General features: G+C 43.9%; 1 protein-coding gene across 3 annotated transcripts in view; it reads left to right on the top strand.

The window, feature by feature from the left end:
* The window catches only part of TUBE1 (tubulin epsilon 1), a 50220-nt gene extending 32285 nt beyond the window's left edge, over nucleotides 1-17935 (top strand). For all 3 annotated transcript variants that reach the window (XM_088460423.1, XM_088460425.1, XM_088460424.1), the window contains 7 exons: nucleotides 1391-1512; nucleotides 1757-1944; nucleotides 2500-2669; nucleotides 3194-3334; nucleotides 6846-6986; nucleotides 16056-16230; nucleotides 17015-17935. In XM_088460423.1, the coding sequence (XP_088316549.1) occupies nucleotides 1391-1512; nucleotides 1757-1944; nucleotides 2500-2669; nucleotides 3194-3334; nucleotides 6846-6986; nucleotides 16056-16230; nucleotides 17015-17173 (1096 nt within the window). In that variant the 3' untranslated portion in view covers nucleotides 17174-17935. The remainder of the gene's footprint in view (nucleotides 1-1390; nucleotides 1513-1756; nucleotides 1945-2499; nucleotides 2670-3193; nucleotides 3335-6845; nucleotides 6987-16055; nucleotides 16231-17014) is intronic.
* The last annotated feature ends 1918 nt before the right edge of the window (nucleotides 17936-19853 follow it).

Here is a 19853-nt window from a genome sequence, read left to right as displayed (position 1 = left end):
AAAAGTACAGTGACTTAACAAAACATGAATATACAGGTTTCTCTTACCCGGTACACAGAGTATGACAGTACCAAGTACATTTCAGTGTCATCATACAATTGTTTGCATGCACATACAGTATTATGGAGCATGAGTAAAACGCAAACACACATATAATTGCAATTTAGCTCCAATGTAAATGAAACACAACGGGACACATTTTGTTTTTTAATTGCAGTTTATTATTTAACTTAATTTGTATCACATCTTACATGTTGTATTGTTTTCTTTTTTTGTTTAACAATTCGCTTGTTTTGGTTCTAATTGGACATTTTTTATAAATAGGTAATATGTATTTATGAAATAGGTATAAATGTATAGGGAAATAATATAAATATATACATCTACAATACTGTGCAAAAGTGTACCTAGAAGAATTGATGCTGATTTGAAGACTGGTCACACCAAATATGGATTTTATTTAGATTTCTCTTCTGTTCATTCACTTTGCATTTTGTTAATTGATAAAAATAAACTATTAACACTTCTATTTTTTTTTAAAGCAGTCTCACTTTCCTCACCTGCCTAAAACTTTTGCACAATACTGTATGTGTGTGTATTATATTCTTAGGGAAATAAACGTTAAGAAAATTAAATATGGTATATCATGGCAATTCATATTGTAGTAACTTTAGACAGAAAGTGACTACGGTCATTACACATAGCATTGTTCATTTAACCTCTTAGGTGCGATGGAATTTAGATGGAAGATCCATTTACATTCTTTGCATAGTAATAATTTACCACTATCACCCCCTCTATTATCCAAACGTACATGGACTATAATTCTGGCTATGCCATGTTTTAACTGGAGACAATGTCTCGCTACTGACTGTTCACCGTAACCTTTCTCAAGTGCTTGTTTATAAGTGTGTGTGTATATGTATATATATGTATATATATATATATATATATATATATATATGTGTGTGTGTGTATATGTGTATGTGTGTGTGTATATGTATGTGTGTGTATATGTATATATATATATATATATATATATATATATATATACATAAAAATTCCAAATCCTGCACACTCAATTGCTCAAACAAACAGGGCTGTTTTCAATATGATGATCTGACTGCTGTCACACCTGACTCCAGGCACATGTTTGTTAAGTATCTGCTGCTATTATGCCATGCACAATGCACTTTTGTTTGATTTGTGACTGAAGAGCCTTATTGGAGTCAGTTTCGTGATGACATGTATTCTTCATAAATATTGACTTTTTGCATTTATTCTTGGAGTGCTGGCTCTTTCTGGTTTTTACTGGATTATATATCTATATCTCTATATCTAGCACTAATAAAATTTTAGTGCTGACACACCATTTTGTTTGCATCTGCAGGGCGGTTGGCCATAAGCTATATGGTTGTCAGTATCGTGAGCAAATTGTAGAGAATTTGAGGAGAGCAGCAGAGCAGTGTGATTGTCTGCAGTGTTTTTTTGTGATTCATTCAATGGGAGGAGGTAAGTAGTATATCTAATCATTGTAAGAGCAAATCTGGTCTTAAGCTGATTTAAACATTTACAGGTCTAATAAGGATAATTGTTACTGAATCAGAATTATCAAAGCTTGAAACATAAAGTGTTGTCAATTGTAGGAATAAAATAGTATTTACATTTGTTTTTAGTAACTTCATAAAGTGTTCTCAAAAAATAGATAATTGTCATTGTCCATTCATTCATTGTTGAAACTGTATGTCGCTGTCAGGGACAGGATCGGGGTTAGGCACATTCGTACTGAATGTACTTGAGGATGAATTCCCTGACGTGTACAGATTTGTGACCTCTGTATATCCATCAGCTGAGGATGATGTTATCACCTCTCCATACAACAGTGTATTAGCCATGAGAGAACTCACTGAACACGCTGACTGTGTGTTGCCCATAGAAAATCAAGTAAGAACTCTATCCGGTCTGTTATCTGGAGACGTAATTCATGCTTTAAAGTATATATTTTTTACTGTTTTAAATTCTGGTTAAGCATACTTTTGTAACGCCAATGCTAGAATTGAAAATGATTAAAGTGACAATTATTTTTTCTAAATCTGCTTCTGCTGCATTGAGTGTTTAAAGCTATTTCCTCATGAGCTGTCTCCTGTGCAGGGCCCTCCCTACCCTTTGCTTTCATGTTTGCGTCCTTATTGCTTACATTGTAAGGCCCTGTTTATCACACTGTGTCTGCTATAGAGCACTGTATTGCCCCCACCCCCAGCCCCTGCTATCGGAGTTACGTAGTAAATGTACTAAAATGGGTCTTTCAAACATGTATTAAATTAATTCATAACATACAGAAATGTAATTTAGAATGGATAGAGAAATATATAGAAATATACATGGTCAGTGGGGATATTTGTCCATGGCATATACCTTTTTGTTTTGTATATTAACTTTACTTTCCAAATATTACATACCTTTTTTTATAATAGTTCTTGCTCTTTTTTCCTTATAAAGTCATTAGCTGACATTGTGAACAAAATCCATCAGATGTCTAATTCCGGAAAGCTTGGAAGTGTGAAAGCTAACAGCCTTATTACCACTAACAAAGGCAGTGTGAAAGAAAGTGAGAAACCATTTGATGCCATGAACAACATTGTGGCTAATTTGCTTTTAAATTTGACCAGGTAATGACCTTCCAGTATCTCTATTTATTTGTAGCTATAAATAAGAGTTAATATGCATTATGTTTGCCAAAACTCTCCTGGACTGGTACAAACAATATACTGTGAACGTCTTTTAAAGACATTGGCCATGTTCTTATTCATACAGTATCCCTGATACCTGTCCCTATTGTCAGCCTCTGGCCCCAGTGAACCACACTGCTACTAGAAAGTGGAAATCTTCTCTGCTGGTTACTCACCAAATTGTAGGAGCGGCCTGGCTGAAGGGACCTTCGGTAGTGTCATTGGTTGCTTTACACTGAGTGCAAGGCTGCGTACGCAAATACTTGGTACAAGCAATCCTGCTTCTGGCTGTTTCAGTAAATAAAAGTGAGGTTTGTTTGATGTTGAATACTCAGAAGAAAGTAAAAATATATGGCAATGGGTTGTATTGCATTTAAACCATATATGGTCAAAGCTAATATTCAATAGTGTACTATATAATACCTTATAAAATGTTTCACAAAAACATTATTTGCCTTATTCAGCTCAGCAAGGTTTGAAGGGGCACTTAATATGGATCTGAATGAAATCAGCATGAACCTGGTCCCGTTCCCTCATCTGCATTACCTGACCTCAAGCCTGACTCCTCTGTATACACTTGCTGATGTAAATGTACCTACCCGAAGGTGAGATCTATGACAGGATCCAACTGGACAGTCTTACTCTACAGTACAGTATCTCACCAGCTTACTCCTATTAATACAATTTTGACTGCACAATATCTATGTATTGAAGTTACTGGAACAGAGAACAAATAGTGCAATTTATTGATTTGAATTTGATGTACTATTAAACTTAATTGGTTATTGGTAGTGACTGTCCAAGTTCAACAAAATGTTTGTTTATACTAGTGCCTTACACATGCTTTAATATAAATTATGTAATCTGTTACTTATATAATTGTACATCAGTAATTTCTCAGCTCATGTGGTTCATCTGTGATGCATTCACAGTTTGGTGATTGCTACATAACTGTCAACAACAGAGATCATTCAACCCAATAAATCATTAGCAATACATGAGTATTCAGAGGGAATGCTGGGTGGATCATGGACATATGACAATAGAACATGCTGCATCCATGTCTGGGCAAGGTTCGCTCTGAATGCTCATTAATGCTCTCAGCACTTCAGAGTTTAGTGATCCTTATTTACAGTTTTGATTAAGTAATGCAGGGTGCTGACCACCGAAAGCACGTTTTAAGTTTGAAGTGCAACGTTTTTGACACAATGCATTGCTAAAGCTGAAACAAGTATCAAAATGCATTTATATGTGTACATAGACCAAACTGTCTATAATCTAAAACCTTTTGTATTTAATTTTTAATTCCTCTCTAAAGCAGTGGCCGAAATTCATACCGTCACATACAATAGTGCCCCCAGTATATATAAGCGAGAAAGCGGATCTGTCTGTCCTTTATGCACAGCCAGAGTTTTGAACCTAGCTGCACCAAATTTGGCATGGTGGTGTAGTTTGACCAGAATTTTGTTTGTGCCTAAGTTTGAACCTTGTCATGGCCACACACTGTCACACAATCCCTAAAAATGGGGACACTCTTACATTCCACAGGTTCCCAGGCTGGCTCCAATGGAAATTGGCAGTCTGCCAAAACCCTGTGTGAAAGCTACAAATGTATTATTTTAATCTCACAGGCTGAGCAAACTTTGACTCATGCAAGTTCATATTAAATCCAGAGTTAGTGCTTTTTAAAGTGACCATATATAGTCAACAAAATTAAAACTTTATTGGCCACATAGCCAGATCTTAAAAGGGCCCCCCAGAGGTAAAAAAAAAAAAAACACATTTGCCCCCACACAGAGCTAATTCATGTTATAGCACACAGTGCCCATTCAGGTTATGCCACACAGTAGTACCCCTTATACACATTATGCCACACAGTAGTAGTGCCCCTATACAGTAATGCCCCTTGCACATTATACCACACAGTAATACCCTTTACAGATTATGCCGTAGTGGTAGTGCCCCATATAACACATTATTCCACACAATTGTATTGCCCCTTACACATTATGACACACAGTAATGACACTTAAACATCATGCCCCTCCCCAGCTACTCACCTCCCCATGTCCCTCCAGCAGCCTCCCGACTCTCCCTGTGCGCCATCAGCAGCCAGTAGGTGTGTACTTGGTGCCGGGCCACCAGCTAATTACAGCCTGGTCACCGGCAGACATGGATAGACCGCGTTGCCGCAATTTGAATCTGGTGCTAGTCGCTAGCCTATCAGAGCTCGCTGACCGGCAGCCAATCAGGAGCTGCCACTGCTGATTGTCTGCCAGTCCACGAGCTCTGATTAGCTCACGACCGGTGACACTGTCTCTCCCTGTCCACCTGCCGGTGTGCCAGCTGTAATCAGCTGGGGCTCTGGCACCAAATCAACACTGCTGCCACCTGGGCCCCCCCCCCCCCTCTGCGGCCCTGCCTGCACAGGCCCACCTTGTGTGCATTACTGGGTGCAGGGAAAGTAGCGGGCCACAGAGGCACCATAGTAATTGCATCCCTTAACCCACGGTAGTTACGCCACTGTTTACATACATGTTAGCAAACAGTGGGGTCCTTTTCAGGATCAATGGAATGGGGATATAGGTGAGAACAATGTAAATAAACAATGCTGCAGGGTGCAGTCTTCAACCCGGGCAACGCCTGGTATCCCAGCTAGTTCAAAATATGCCTCACAGCAGTGCCCATAATTCTGCTCTGATGGTAATATGAAATAAACAAATACACCTTATGCACAGTGGGAGTGGGAAAAACTGGTTTCAACGGGACTTACAACACTGCCTGGGATGGTGATGGTGGTTTATGCCAATGGCATGCCCTTGGATATAGATGGTGGAAAATACATAGAGCTATGGGAGAATGGCATGCCCGGGATGGGTGTGCTGGAGGATACATAAAGCTATTGAACAGTGGTGTGCCCTGGGATGGTGACGGTGTATGATACATAGATCTATGGGACAGTGGAATGTGCTGGGATGGCAATGGTGGTGTATGACAGTGGCATGCTTCTGGGATGGCGATAGTGATGTATGGCATGCTCATGGTATGATGATGGTACTGTATTACAATGATATGCCTGGACTGTGCATCCTCCAGCAGAGCAGACTTCTGACAAAGCCCACTTGCTTGTGTGGTGTCCGTCAGATCATAGCCACTGCACGGGAAATCCCTCAGCTTCTGGCCGTTCAGGTTCAGGATGCCTGAGCACACCGCTTCCTCCAGGGCCAGGTCTAGACTGTGCACGGTGTGCTGGTGCAGGGTCCACAAAGAATAGGCCACACCGCCATGGACGAAGAACAAATGGCGGGGAATCAGGAAGCAGCATTGTGCCTGCGCACAGAGTATAGGAGGCTTTGCAGGGGAAACAAATCCTCCAATGCTTGACTCACCTCTCCAGAGTTCAGCACAGCACTGTGTATAAAGGTAGGGCACATTTGTCGGTTTAAGAACCAGGCAAGGAGCGGGTCCCTGATAAAACACATGGGGGGGGGGGGGGGTATTCATAAAAGCTTGGAAAGAGATAAAGTGAAGAGATAAAGTACCAACAAATCAGCTCCTGTCATTGTACAGGCTGTAGTTGAAAAATGACAGGATCTGATTGGTCAGTACTTTATCTTTCACAATTTTATCACTCTCCAAGCTTTCATGGATACCCCCACTAGCGTGAACACTACTAAGTAATGCATAGATAGGTGCCTGTGAGTGCGAGCCCTAAGACTGTTGTTTTTTTTATTTATTTTTATTTTATTGTTTCTTTTTGTATGTGTGTGAAAAGACTTTCATTGTACTTTGATATCAGTAAATATCATGTGTTTAATGCCTCACTCATACATTGCAGGCAGTATTTTTATTACCGTACTTGTTCCATTTTCATAGTTCCATTAACAGAATCCTCTACTACTCTCACTTTCTATCCATTAGCAAGTAATGCAAGTTAAAGGCTTGACCTAAGGCTAACCTCTGCACCAAATGAAATGCATCTCCTTGCACCAAATATGGTGGACAAAACTTCTTTAACTATAAAATGAAATTCATGTAATGTATATTATTTTAATTTAATTTACACTGTTCCAATGTAGGATTCCTTGCTTTACACCTTGTGTGTTTAATTTACAGGTTGGATCAAATGTTTACAGATGCTTTTAACAAAGATAATCAGTTAATTCGAGCTGACCCTAAACACAATCTGTATCTTGCGTGTGCCTTGATGGTGAGAGGAAATGTCCATATTTCAGACCTTCGCAGAAATATTGAGAGGTTTGTATTAAAGATATACACATCTAAGATTATAATTGTTGTTTGGCGTATCATACACCTCTCAGTAGAGTTCGTGTATTACTTAGTGCGGTCGATATCCTTATAACATAAGTAGATCGAATCTTTATATAAACAGCTGAGAAAGCTATATCTATATTACTTATTTGATATCACTATCCATCAAAGATACATTGCTTATCCATGTGACAGTATGACAAGCTACACTATGAACAATTCCTATAGCTTCTGTCCTTTATTTATGCAATGTGATGCCTAGCTGAGCTAAATTTGCATAAAGTACACCTAGAACAACCCCTGCACCTGACCTTACACATACAAGTGGGCACTCTTCTCAGACGACACACCTGTGTGATAAATGGGCAGCTTTCCTTTCACTCATAAAAATAATAATAAATACATAAAACAAAAATTAAGTATCCCTTTTAATGTAAATAGGTCACATATTTGTCCCATAGCTTCTATAAAAGTATTCAGCCTGTGGCCTTTTGCTTTTATGCAAGTCACATAACTCCTCAGCTTGTGTCCATTAGCCAATATAGAATGCATTATTATACTAAATAGAGTCATGTGAAAAATAAATGACACCATTCAATGCTGAGGAGTTACATATCAGGACATACTTAGCAATCATATTTCCATGACCAAGTGCTAACATTTCATAAATAACCCGTAACAACTTTTTTCAACCAAAATAAAATAAAACAAATTAAAGATTCAATGTGTGAAAACTTCATTCTATATCATTATAGAAAATAGCCTTATACTGCTAATCAAATGCCCATCATTACTTGATCATAGACCCCATCCATATAAAACCAGAACTTACAGGAGCTTGGTGTGGAGTATCCAAGTTTGTGTTCACACCATACCAATGAGATGAAACCTATGAAATTATCTCATAGAAGCAGTTGTTGATGCTCATCAGTATGGAAGGGGTTACAAGAATAAAAGCTAAGAAACTGTGAAAAGAGATAAATTAGTGCATGTTCTCCAAATATATGGCCTGGACAGATTTGTTGGTACTACTTCGAAAAGAAAATAAGTAACTAGATTATAGTGATATTTCAAACTAATTGCCTTCTTGCATTAACATCACACTTAGGCCCTCATTCAGAGTCGATCGCTAGATACAAGCGGTCGCTCTGAATGAGGGCGGCCGCTTGTGGTGTGAAGTGCGGCCTCCTGATCGCTAGCTAAGCTGTGGGTTACCACCCACAGCTCTAGCGAGCGACCAGGTTGATGGTCGCGAAGGTCAGGACCATCGGGGCTTGCGACGAGATCCTAAGGTTGGGTCTCGGCAAGAGCAAGCCCCAGGGAGCTTCCTGCTCTGATCGAGCAGGAAGCTCCCCACTGACATCATTGCTGATGTCAGTGGGGCCGCCCCCAAACGGCAAGCGTTCCGTCGGGAATGCCTCCGTTTGGCCGGCCACCCCCCCTGCCCGCCACCTAAACGGGGCGAGCTGTCAATCACCATCGACAGCTCGCCCCCTTTGGTGCGAGACCCGTAGCGACTGAGCGCGCGTCGCTAGCCGGCTCTCGCGCATGCGCACGTTGGAGCCGGCTTCGCCGTGCGCATGCCCAGTGGGCAAACATCGACCCGGTTGCGAGTGCTCAGCGATTGCGACCAGGCCTGAATAAGGCCCTTAGTCTTCTAATCAGTCATTCATCCTATTAAAATAGACAAAAGTAGTCACTCTGCTGTTTGGTATCATCGTGTGCACCACACTGAACATGGACCAGAGACAGCAAAGGAGAGAGGTGTCTGAGGAGATTAGAGAGAAAATGATCGGCAAGCATGTTAACCACTTGCCTGGCATGTTCGCATCAGATGCGACCACATCAGGCTTTGCTTTCCCTGACATGGTCGCATCTGATGTGACTAGTCAGAAAATTCCCAGTGCCCCTTTGGATACTGGTCCCGTGGTATGTGCAGCCGAGTGACAGACAAAAAAACTTCTATAACAGTATTCTGTGGATAGATGAGACGAAAGGGGAGTTATTTGGTCTTAAGGTGCGTACACACGGTATGATAAAAATGCACGATATGAACGATTATGAAATCGATCATATCGTGCATTTTTCGGTGCCTCCAACCCACCAACGACCTGCAGTGCGTGGGCGCGTATGAACGATAAAGATATCGTCAATCGACCATGCATGCAGGCCAACCTGGTTGTTATCGACCAGGTCGCTGGCATTGTTGGTGGTGTGCTGGATGATTTATACCGATCATCCAGCACTACGGGAAGGTGCAGGTTGATCAGTTAGCGATATCGTTATTGCTAACTAATCGTGCCGTGTGTACGCATCTTAAATGCTAAACAGCATGTTTGGTGACAAACTCCACATCAAACCACGAGAACCTCAATAGCAACGATCAAGCACGGAGGTGTGAGGGTGATGATTGGGGTTGTCTTGCAGCCATGGAAGCAGGATCTTTCATGTGGTGTTTTTCACATAAAATTGGACTTATACAATTTTAGATCTTTGTGCCTGTTTCTGAGGTGGGAGTAAAGCAAAAAGAGCAAGTAACTGTGCACCTGGCAAAAACCATGCTGTACTGCAAGGGGTACAAATAAATTTATTAGTTTTTGCATGCAGGATTAAATACTGGCTGCTTTTGTATGTACAGCACAGATGCTGGACAGCTTTATTTTTACACTGCAATTTATTTCTACTTCAGGGTCCATAGGGTATCCACAGGATACCTTGGGGTATAGGTGTGACGTCAGTCATCGGGCACCATAGAGTTAAGCTTTCAGCCTCCCAGGATGCACTAGGGTCCCCCTCCTATACCCCGCCCCAGAGCCAAGGCACCCCAGTTTAGTTTGGTGCCCGGCCGGAGTCGGTGCACCTGTTGGAGTGGGGGCTAAGAAGAGCCCCTGAAGTTTTCTGCATGCAGCTGTGGCTACACATCTGGATGTACAGCATGGACAGTCAGTCCTGACGTCCATGCTGTCTTCCCTACACCCCCGCCGGTACCAGAACGCCGGTAGCGATCCGGGGATGCTGGTGAGCATCTGGGGTCACAGCTAGCGGTGACCCCAGATGTTCCGGACCATGGCCGGAATCAAGGGGGACAGCAAGGTAAGCAGCGGGGTCCCGCGGTGGGTCCCCGCTGTTACATGGTCCAGAGTCCCCAGGTAGGGGGCTCCCTGGGGACTGGCTGCAGCGTGGAGCCAGGTATATAACCTGCGCTTCCACTACCCCCCTGGGACAGCGGACCGCAGCAGAGCGGTAGCGCTGCGGCGTCTCGGGGGTTAAATGCATGCCAGGGGAGCGTGCCTTCCCTGTCTCACAGCCGGCGCCTCCCCCGCTGCACACAGCCCTCTCTGCAACACGCCGACTGGCCCTCTGGCAGCGCTCCTCCCCCAGGCCAGCCTCCTCTCTGCTCCTCGGCGGCCATCTTCCAGAACGCATGGTGAACGCTGCTGGAAGTCTGGACGGAGGCATCGTGGTCTGGGTCCCCCCGCATACCTCTCCTCCGCTGTGGTCAGGTCTGTGTATGCAGCGCTGTGTCCTACCAGACTCTGTGTCTGTGTAGTTGATTTATCAGCGCTGGTTAGTGCAGGAGTTAGTGCAGGAATTGAGTTTCTTTGCATTGTATGTGACTGTGCTAGCGCTGCTGCCTGTACTTTCCATTTCTGACTGTCAGCTTTATTACTGTCCCTGTTCTTTCTGCTAAAGCCCTTGCGGTGCGGTGCTGCAGGGTGGTCTCTCGCCTTTTTAAAAACAATTGGTGAGAGGGGTCACATACTTTGTACCATCATGTCTGAAAGTGACTTTCCTCTCCTTCTACAATGTACTACGTGTAAAGTACCTTTAGCGGAGGGGGAGGGTAGCGCGGAGTGCCTCTGCCGGCAGTGTTTGTCAATGGCGCGGCCTATTACGGTTACAGCACCGGTACAGGAGCCGTCCTGGGCTTGTTTCGCTCAGGCGCTTACAACCTTAGTGGGCCAGTTAGCTCCGCAGCCCGCGTTTACGCAGATGGGTTTGTCCCAGCAATCAGTGGTGTCGTCACCCATGCAGGGTTTCCCAAGACAATTGGTGGTACCCCGCAGTCTCCCTATTTCCCCTCTCCCGGTTTCTCAGGAGCCGGCGTGGGTTGACTCCCTGACGAGTTCTGTACAGCACTTGTCGGATGTGTTGCAGGGGGAGGCTGTGATGCGGCCACATAAACGGCCGGTGGCGTCTCTGTCGGCTCCTTATGAGGATGATGAAGGGACGTCTGATGATGGGGAGATTCTGGATCCTTACGATCAGGAACCTCTCCATACTAAGGACGCAGACACTAGGACCAAGGTGTATATTCCTGGACTTATTTGGGCAGTCCGCACAGCCTTGGTGATTGAGGACGAAGTTCCCCCAGCGGCTAAATCAAAGTATGCCTTTTTTAAGGATGTGAAGGGTGACGCCACAGTCTTTCCTCTTTCGGGTCAGTTGGTGGACCATTTAGAGGAGGCGTGGAAACAGCCTGGCAAGCGATACCAGCCACAGAGGCGCCAGGCGGTGGCTTATCCGTTCGCGGATAATTATTTTGCTAAGTGGGAATCCCCTCCACAGGTGGATTCTCATGTGACACGTCTTGTCCGTAGTGCCACATTACCAATGCCATCCATGTCCTCCCTTAAGGATGCTACGGACCGCAAGGTGGAGATCTGCCTGAAGTCCGCTTATTCCCTTGCGGGGGGGGCAGTGCGGCCAGAGCTATGGAGCGCTGGGCGGATTCGTTGGAGGCGTCCTTCGATTCCGGCTGAACAGGCGGAGTTGATTGGTAATCTCCGTGATTCGGCCACTTATATCAACGAGGCGGCCTTAGACATTAGTACCCTGGTGTCTCGAATTTCTTCAGCAGCGTTGGCTTGTGGTTGCGATCCTGGAAGGTGGACGCTGATTCCAAAAAGGGTTTGGGGGCGTTGCCCTTTAACAGAGAAGTTCTCTTCGGTCCAGATCTGGACAAGATTGTGGCCACGCTGGCGGCAGCCAAATCAGCATGTCTCCCGTCTGCCGCTGTTCCTTCTGGTTCAGGACCATCGTCCTTTCGGTCTTATAGGGCCCAGGGCAGGCCCAAACCACAGTCTTTTTCCCCGACAGGCTGGTCCCAAGAAATCGGCCAAGCCCCGGAAGCAGGCATGGAGTACCAGACGTCCGGCCCCTTAGCCAGATGACAAGCCTGCGGCCTCACGGTCCGGGCCTCCCTTTGGGGGATCCCAAAGTGGGAGGCCGCCTGCTGCAGTTCGCCCGGTGTTGGTCGGTCACCACGACAGAAACTTGGGTTCTCGAGGTGGTCTCCCACGGGTACGCCCTCTTTTTCCGGCACAGACCCCCGGCTCGATTTTTCACCACAGGTCTACCATCAGACTGGAACAAGGCCACGGAGCTGCGGAAGGTGTTGTACACTATGCTCCAGGCTGGAGTTATAGTGCCTGTTCCATTCTCCCAGAGGGGCCAGGGTTTCTATTCCAATCTCTTTTTGGTGCAGAAACCCAATGGGTCGTATCGTCCGACCCATTGGGTTCAAAGCTCTCAACAAGTCTTTGCGGGTGCCGAAGTTTCGGATGGAGACCCTACGGTCCATCATTCTGGCGCTGGAACCTGGGGACTACATGGTGTCATTGGACATACAGGACGCTTACCTGCATGTCCCTATTCTTTTGCGCCATCAACAGTTCCTCAGGTTTGCAATCCGCAGTGACCACTTTCAGTTTCGGGCATTGCCTTTTGGCCTGGCGACAGCACCGCGTGTGTTCACCAAGGTGATGGCGGTCATGGCGGCTTCTCTGCGGCTGCAGGGAGTCCGCATGTTGCCGTACTTGGACGACCTTTTATTCTGCGCCACTTGGACCTGACCATTGCGCTACTGCAACGGCACGGCTGGTTAATAAACTGGCAGAAGTCCACTCTAATCCCGTCTCGGCGGATTCTGCACCTCGGAGCCTTATTGGACTCGGGACAGCAAAGGATCTTTGTGACGGGGGAAAAGATCTCTGCTTTACAGTCGAGGATGCACAGTTGTCTGCACAGCCGCCGGGTGTCTCTACACTCGGCGATGAGGTTACTGGGCTCCATGGTGTCGGTGTTCGACATGGTGGAATATGCCCAGTTTCACTCCAGACCTCTGCAGCACCTGATCCTGTCCAAGTGGAACGGGCTGCCTCAGTCTCTAAAGTCCCAGACGATAGTGCTCACCCCGGAGGTTCGCCTGTCCCTTGCCTGGTGGTTGCAGACGACCCATCTCAGCAAGGGACGTCCGTTCTGGGTACCAAATTGGGTCCTGTTGACAACGGACGCCAGTCTTCGGGGCTGGGGAGCAGTTTCGGGTCCACACTTGTTCCAGGGCAGGTGGACTCCGACAGAAGCGGAACTTCCAATAAATATCTTGGAGCTCCGTGCGGTCTTCAATGCCCTCCACCAGGCACATCGGGTTCTCCAGGGTCGCCCAGTGCAGGTCCAGTCAGACAACGCTACCACCGTGGCCTACATAAACCGGCAAGGAGGAACCCGAAGTCGGGCGGCTCTCGTAGAGGTGTCTCGGATCCTGGTATGGGCGGAGCGCAATCTTCCGGCCATATCAGCTGTCTTCATCCCGGGAGTGCTAAATTGGGAGGCGGACTTTCTCAGTCGCCAGGACGTTCATCCGTGGGGTCGTCCAGTGATCGACCTCATGGCGTCCCGGCACAACAACAAGTTGCCGGTGTACGGGTCTCGCACAAGAGACGAAGAGGCGTCTCTGGTGGATGCTCTGTCCGTCCGGTGGACGTTCCGGTTCGCTTACCTGTTTCCTCCAGTTTTCCCCCTTCCACGGGTAATCCGGAAATTCAGACAGGAAGGAGGGACGCTCCTGTTGATAGCTCCCGCGTAGCCCAGACGGCACTGGTTCTCAGACCTTAAGGGTCTGTCCGTGGACAGTCCTCTGCGGTTGCCGCTATGACCGGACATTCTGTCGCAGGGTCCTTGTCTTCACCCGGACCTGACTCGGCTGTCTTTGACGGCGTTGCTGTTGAGACAGCCATGTTGAGGTCCAGGGGGGTTTCCAGCTCTGTAGTGCGTACCATGTTACGAGCTCGGAAACCGTCTTCTGCGAGGATATACCATCGCGTGTGGCATACATTCTTCCAGTGGTGTCGACCGAGAGGTTATGCACCGCGGGAGTTTCGTCTGTCTCGGATACTCGCCTTCCTACAAGCGGGACTAGATCATGGGCTTCGCCTTTCTTCTTTGAAGGTACAGGTTTCGGCCCTGTCTGTCTGGTTTCACCGTAGGATTGCTACAATCCCGGATGTGCGCACCTTTATGCAAGGTGTTCTCCGCATTCAGCCGCCCTTTGTTCCACCTGTGGCGCCTTGGGATTTTGCTGTGTTCCTGAGGGCTCTCCAGGGGCCGCCGTTTGAACCACTGGGCTCAGTGGATCTTAAATGGCTAACAGCTAAGACTGTTTTCCTTCTGGCTATTGCTTCGGCCAGACGTGTTTCTGATTTAGGGGCTCTTTCTTGTAGACCCCCTTTCTTGGTTTTTCATGGGAACAGGGCAGTGCTCCGCACTCGGCCTGAATTTCTTCCCAAAGTTGTTTCCCAGTTTCATGTTAACGAGGAAATAGTTGTTCCGGCCTTTAACTCACCTGGCCTTTCAGTGAGTGAGGCCACTTTGGATGTTGTGTGGGCCTTAAGGACTTATGTTGACCGCACTTCTTCGTTTAGGAAGTCGGACGCCTTGTTTGTCCTCTATGGCTTCCGTAAAAAGGGTTGGCCTGCTTCAAAGCAAACTTTGGCAGCCTGGATCCGTATGGCTATTTCAGAAGCTTATCTTCATGAAGGTCTGCCGGTTCCTCCTTCTTTGAAGGCTCATTCCACTAGGTCTGTGGGTCCTTCGTGGGCAGCTCGACGTGGTGCCTCTGCAGTCCAGATCTGCAAGGCTGCTACGTGGTCCTCTGTCCATACCTTCGTGAGGTATTACAGGTTTGACACCTTCGCCTCTCAGGATGCTTCCTTCGGGCGGCGGATTCTCCTTTCAGCACAGGAGCGTCCCCACCCTTAAAGGATACTGCTTTGGGACATCCCCAAGGTATCCTGTGGATACCCTATGGACCCTGAAGTAGAAAATATGAGATATGGTAAGAACTTACCTTTGTTATCTCTCTTTCTACAAAGTCCATAGGGTTCCACTGGACTCCCGCCCTGTCGCACCTGTGCTGCAGATGGGCTTTGTTCTGGTCACCGGTTTTTCCGTCTCCCTCTGGTGAGAGTGTGATTCTTGTGTGTATCCAGATCTTCTTTCTCTCTCTTCCTTCTCCTCCTACGGGCTATGGCTTGGTAACTAACTGAGGTGCCTTGGCTCGGGGGCGGGGTATAGGAGGGGGACCCTAGTGCATCCTGGGAGGCTGAAAGCTTAACTCTATGGTGCCCGATGACTGACGTCACACCTATACCCCAAGGTATCCTGTGGAACCCTATGGACTTCGTAGAAATAGAGATAACAAAGGTAAGTTCTTACCATATCTCATATTATTTCAGTTTGGACACACCCCTCCCAAATCCAATATCTCTGCACATTTTACATCTGCCCCACCTGCACTGCAACATGGTTTTGCCAAGATACAGTTACTTGTTCTTTTTGCTTTACTCCCACCTCAGCATCAGGCCCTGTTATGAGGACTAGACGATTGTAATTCTGTCATGATTTGTAGTAGAGACATTAATTAAAGGTGTACTTGTTCACATAGCTACATAATGATGTCTGAATGTGACTGTGTGTGTGTCTTTTTAAAATAAAAATACACAGCACAGTATAATGAACCTAGCATTCCATGTCTAAAAGCTTCTCTTTCTTATCCTTACACTTTACAGAAGGTGTGTCGGTAAATAATAATTTCATAATTTTTATTAACAATGTTATTGTTAGATATTATTGGTAGTTGGTGACAAGACTTCAGTATTCAGTAGAAATGCTAATGTATTGTAAGTTATAATATACACTCCAAAATTTATATAATATAAAATATACAGTACATGCACATGTATATTATTAGTTAACTGAAATTGTATGTTTCAGGCTGAAACCCTCTCTGCAGTTTGTCTCGTGGAACCAGGAAGGATGGAAGACTGGTTTGTGTTCTGTCCCACCTGTCGGACATTCCCACTCACTACTGGCTCTAGCAAACAACACATGCGTGAAACCAACATTTATAGATCTCCGAGACCGATTTAATAGACTGTACAGAAAAAAGGTATGTATGTAAATTATAGCAATTCCAGACACTTGTCTTGGGGCAGCGATACTCAAGCTTTCTTTAATCACAGTGCCCTAGAGTATCAGCATTTTTTTCATGGCACTGCTAGGACAAAGGTTAAAATAAATATTAAAATAAGTAAATTGTGCTTACCTGTCAACTTTACGTTCAGTTATGTGGTGGCGGACAGGGTTGTGCTTCTGTTTGTCAATACATTTTATAATTGGCAGCCACCAGCATTGGTTTTGCCTATCTCATTGGCCATAAATAATTTTATTTGGTCCTGTACCACCAACTCCTGGCACCCCTGCATGTGCCCCACCACACCTAGTTTGGGAACCACTGTTTTAGGTATAAGGATGTGCTATCCGCATTAAATTATCCAGGTTTATCAGTATAAACCTGACTCTTTGCTCTTTATTTTTACAAAATTCTCAAAAAAGTTAGACTGTGAAAAATACCCATTATTTGAAAGTTCTGTAAGTAGACCATAGTTAATCTGTAGCCTGCATCTACATTTAATTACTATTTGCAAAGGAAATTAAGCACATTGATTTAAAGCATACTCAGCCATATTATAATTCTTGGAATTGGTGAATGACTCTCTTTAGTGTTTGGAAATGGATTGATTTAGTATATATAGTTACTTGATACAGTTGCACAAACATTGAGTGTCACTTGAATTGCATACAACAGTTACTGATAAATGCTTGTACACAAATTTGAATCAGATGAGTTTTCTAGACTGCGGTATATTAGTGTCACATTTTCATTATTATAGGCTCACCTTCACCATTACTTACAAGTGGATGGCATGGAGCAAAGCTGCTTTGCAGAAGCTTTATCATCTTTGTCATCATTAATCGAAGAGTACAACCAACTTGATGCATCGAAAGGCATCTGTGTGCCTGATACACCTAGACTAAACATAGCAGTATAAATATCCATTTTTATTTACTTTTTTGTATTTTTTAAAGTAATCTAAGGGGGCAATTTCAATTGCATGCAATGTCTGCAATAATCAAGTATCATGATCAGATCATGTTTTCTGGCTTTCATTTATCATGCACAGCTGGGTATTTTGCTGGATCAGTAATTATCACCATGTTTCTACAGACAGAAATTTCGTAAACATGACTTCCTTGGGGGTACATGAGTTAAAAACCCCTGGTGTAGTCATTCTGCAGTCATGTACCTATGGTAGTAATAACCAGTTCTAAACTACAGTCTAACTTAAGCTGTTTATATAGTATATTCTGCCCTCCATCAGTACTTATTATTTCCACGCTCTGTTCTACCTCCTTGGTCGGCTGGTATTGTGCTCAGGGCCCAAGCTTTGAAAGAAACATTGGTGCCATATCAACTTTTCTCAGAGCCTGCTTTGGACAGAGTAGTCCAAAGCAGTTTGTGAAAAAGGTTTACTCTTGAAGGTTATTCTCATTCCTCCATACATGTTTACATAATGTATTGTTACCATTCAGAATGAATTTAGCCTTAATAATGCAGATTGGTCATAATGTTATAACATCATATAGAAAGTTAAGTAATATAGCTTAACTTTACAAACTTTTATCTATAGTACACTACTATGCAATCTAAATTTTACACTATTGTTTTGGATAGATTGACTTTTCCAAAAAAATAGTGATTTGAGATATTTTGTATGTAGGAACACGAAAAATATGTTAGTCTCACATATTTTTATTGCTATGTAGAAAAGAAAAACTAAATATTTTACTTGTAAAAATTATATTGTATTGCATAAAGATTTTTTTATATTGTTATTTTGTGAGTTTCTTATTTGTGTACATTTTCTGAATAATCCAAGACTTGTTCATGATACTAGAGCCAGAAGGGCTTTGACTTATTGCCTACAAAAGGCCAAAATTAGGGGGAAAATACCCTTTAATATGGTGTACACCAAGTTTTCCACACTTCTTCCTCTCCCTTATGTCATTTTTTGTTTCCTTCACTCAAGTTTTCTTTTTAAATCCAATTTGATATATAGTAGTGTCCTGCACTATTTGAATTATCGGGATGTTAAAGTCAATTTAGGCATTCCTTCAGCAGCATCCTTTCTTTGGCCACAGAGCTATTTGGAGACTAATATCTGTTATATGTATGAATCCTTATAATAGTTTTATAAACGGTGAGTTGTTTTTTTTTCAGTGTTCAGCAAGAAAACTTGTTTATTCATTATTATAAATTATTTATTTATTTAGTCACCTCAGATTTCTCTTACTTTTATAAATGGACAGAACCTGCAGCCTCATGTCTCTGGTCACAGAGCTTCTCTAATAACCGTATAAGTTACAGAAATAATTATCCTCTATACAATTCATTCTTGTTCATAAACTGTGTTTGAATAGGCCTACTGCATCTTTGGTGCGTTCCACTCTTTCTCATCTGAGTGTCTTAGTCAGATATTATTCTGTGCACCACTCTGCATGTACCCACCGTCATAGCCCCTGTCACATGCTATTGCTTGCATAAAACACATCTGTTTGACCGCTTTATCTACTATATAAAAGCAATAATTTGTCCTTCTACACAAATCCACAGTTTACAAGCCACGATCGTGAAATTTTACATACGAGCGTATTAAAACATGGCAAAGGCAACTAAAAAAAATTTAAATCGAAATTAATTACTGTTAATTTTTAATGAATGAAAAACTAAATTTTTTGCATAGCATTCACCCTCCACAGCTCAGGTACGGAATTACAAAAGGATTTAGCTTATCTACTATTTTTTCTTTTCTATCTTCTCTACTATATCAAAATGAAAATTTGTCGTTCTGTCTTTCTATACAAATCCACAGTTTTCAAGCGAAGATTGTGACATTTTACATACGAGCGTAGTAAAACACGGCGGAGGCAACTAAAATTTTTTTTAATGGAAATTAATTACTGTTCATTTTTTATTAATTTAAAACCACAATTTATGCTGGATGCTCCTTGCGGGGCCTCACGGCATATGGGTAGGACCTCGGCGCAAGCGTTTTGTGTTGTCATGTTTTGTCATGATCTTAATGTTTATTATTGAGGAGAACTTTAGCAGGCTTTGCCAGCATTTGCAGCTCTCTGACTACCAAATTTAGCAACAACATTTACTTCTTCTTTTCTGTGTCAAAATTATGACTTTGCAAGGACCCAGCTGTACTGTGAGCTGCCAAAATATTACACATGGAATGCTTCTCCCAAAGTTTTTCTGCGCAGAAAACAGGGAGTCGCTGTAGATGGTCATCATGGTTTTAGAAATTTTAATTATCTTATTATTATTATTATTATTACCAGTTATTTACACATTCCACAGGGCAGTGACCATTCACATCAGTCTCTGCCCCAATGGAGCTTACAATCTATATTCCCTATCACATGTACACACATACACACTAGGGTTAATTTTTTATTGGGAGCCAAATAACCTACCAGTATATTTTTGGAGTGTGGGAGGAAACCGGAGCACACGGAGGAAACCCACGCAAGCACAGGGTTGGAATATACCAACTCCACACAGTTAGGGCCATAGTAGGAATCGAAACCACGACCTCAGTGCTGAGAGGCAGTAATGCTAACCATTACACCATCTGTTCTGCCCAATTATAATTCATAACTCGT

This window comes from Taudactylus pleione, unplaced genomic scaffold (assembly GCF_031769625.1).
Source record: "Taudactylus pleione unplaced genomic scaffold, aTauple2 ptg000046l, whole genome shotgun sequence".
Taxonomy (NCBI): Eukaryota; Metazoa; Chordata; class Amphibia; order Anura; family Myobatrachidae; genus Taudactylus; species Taudactylus pleione.
Note: the sequence above shows the minus strand (reverse complement) of the source record. Positions and strands in the feature narration are given on the sequence as shown.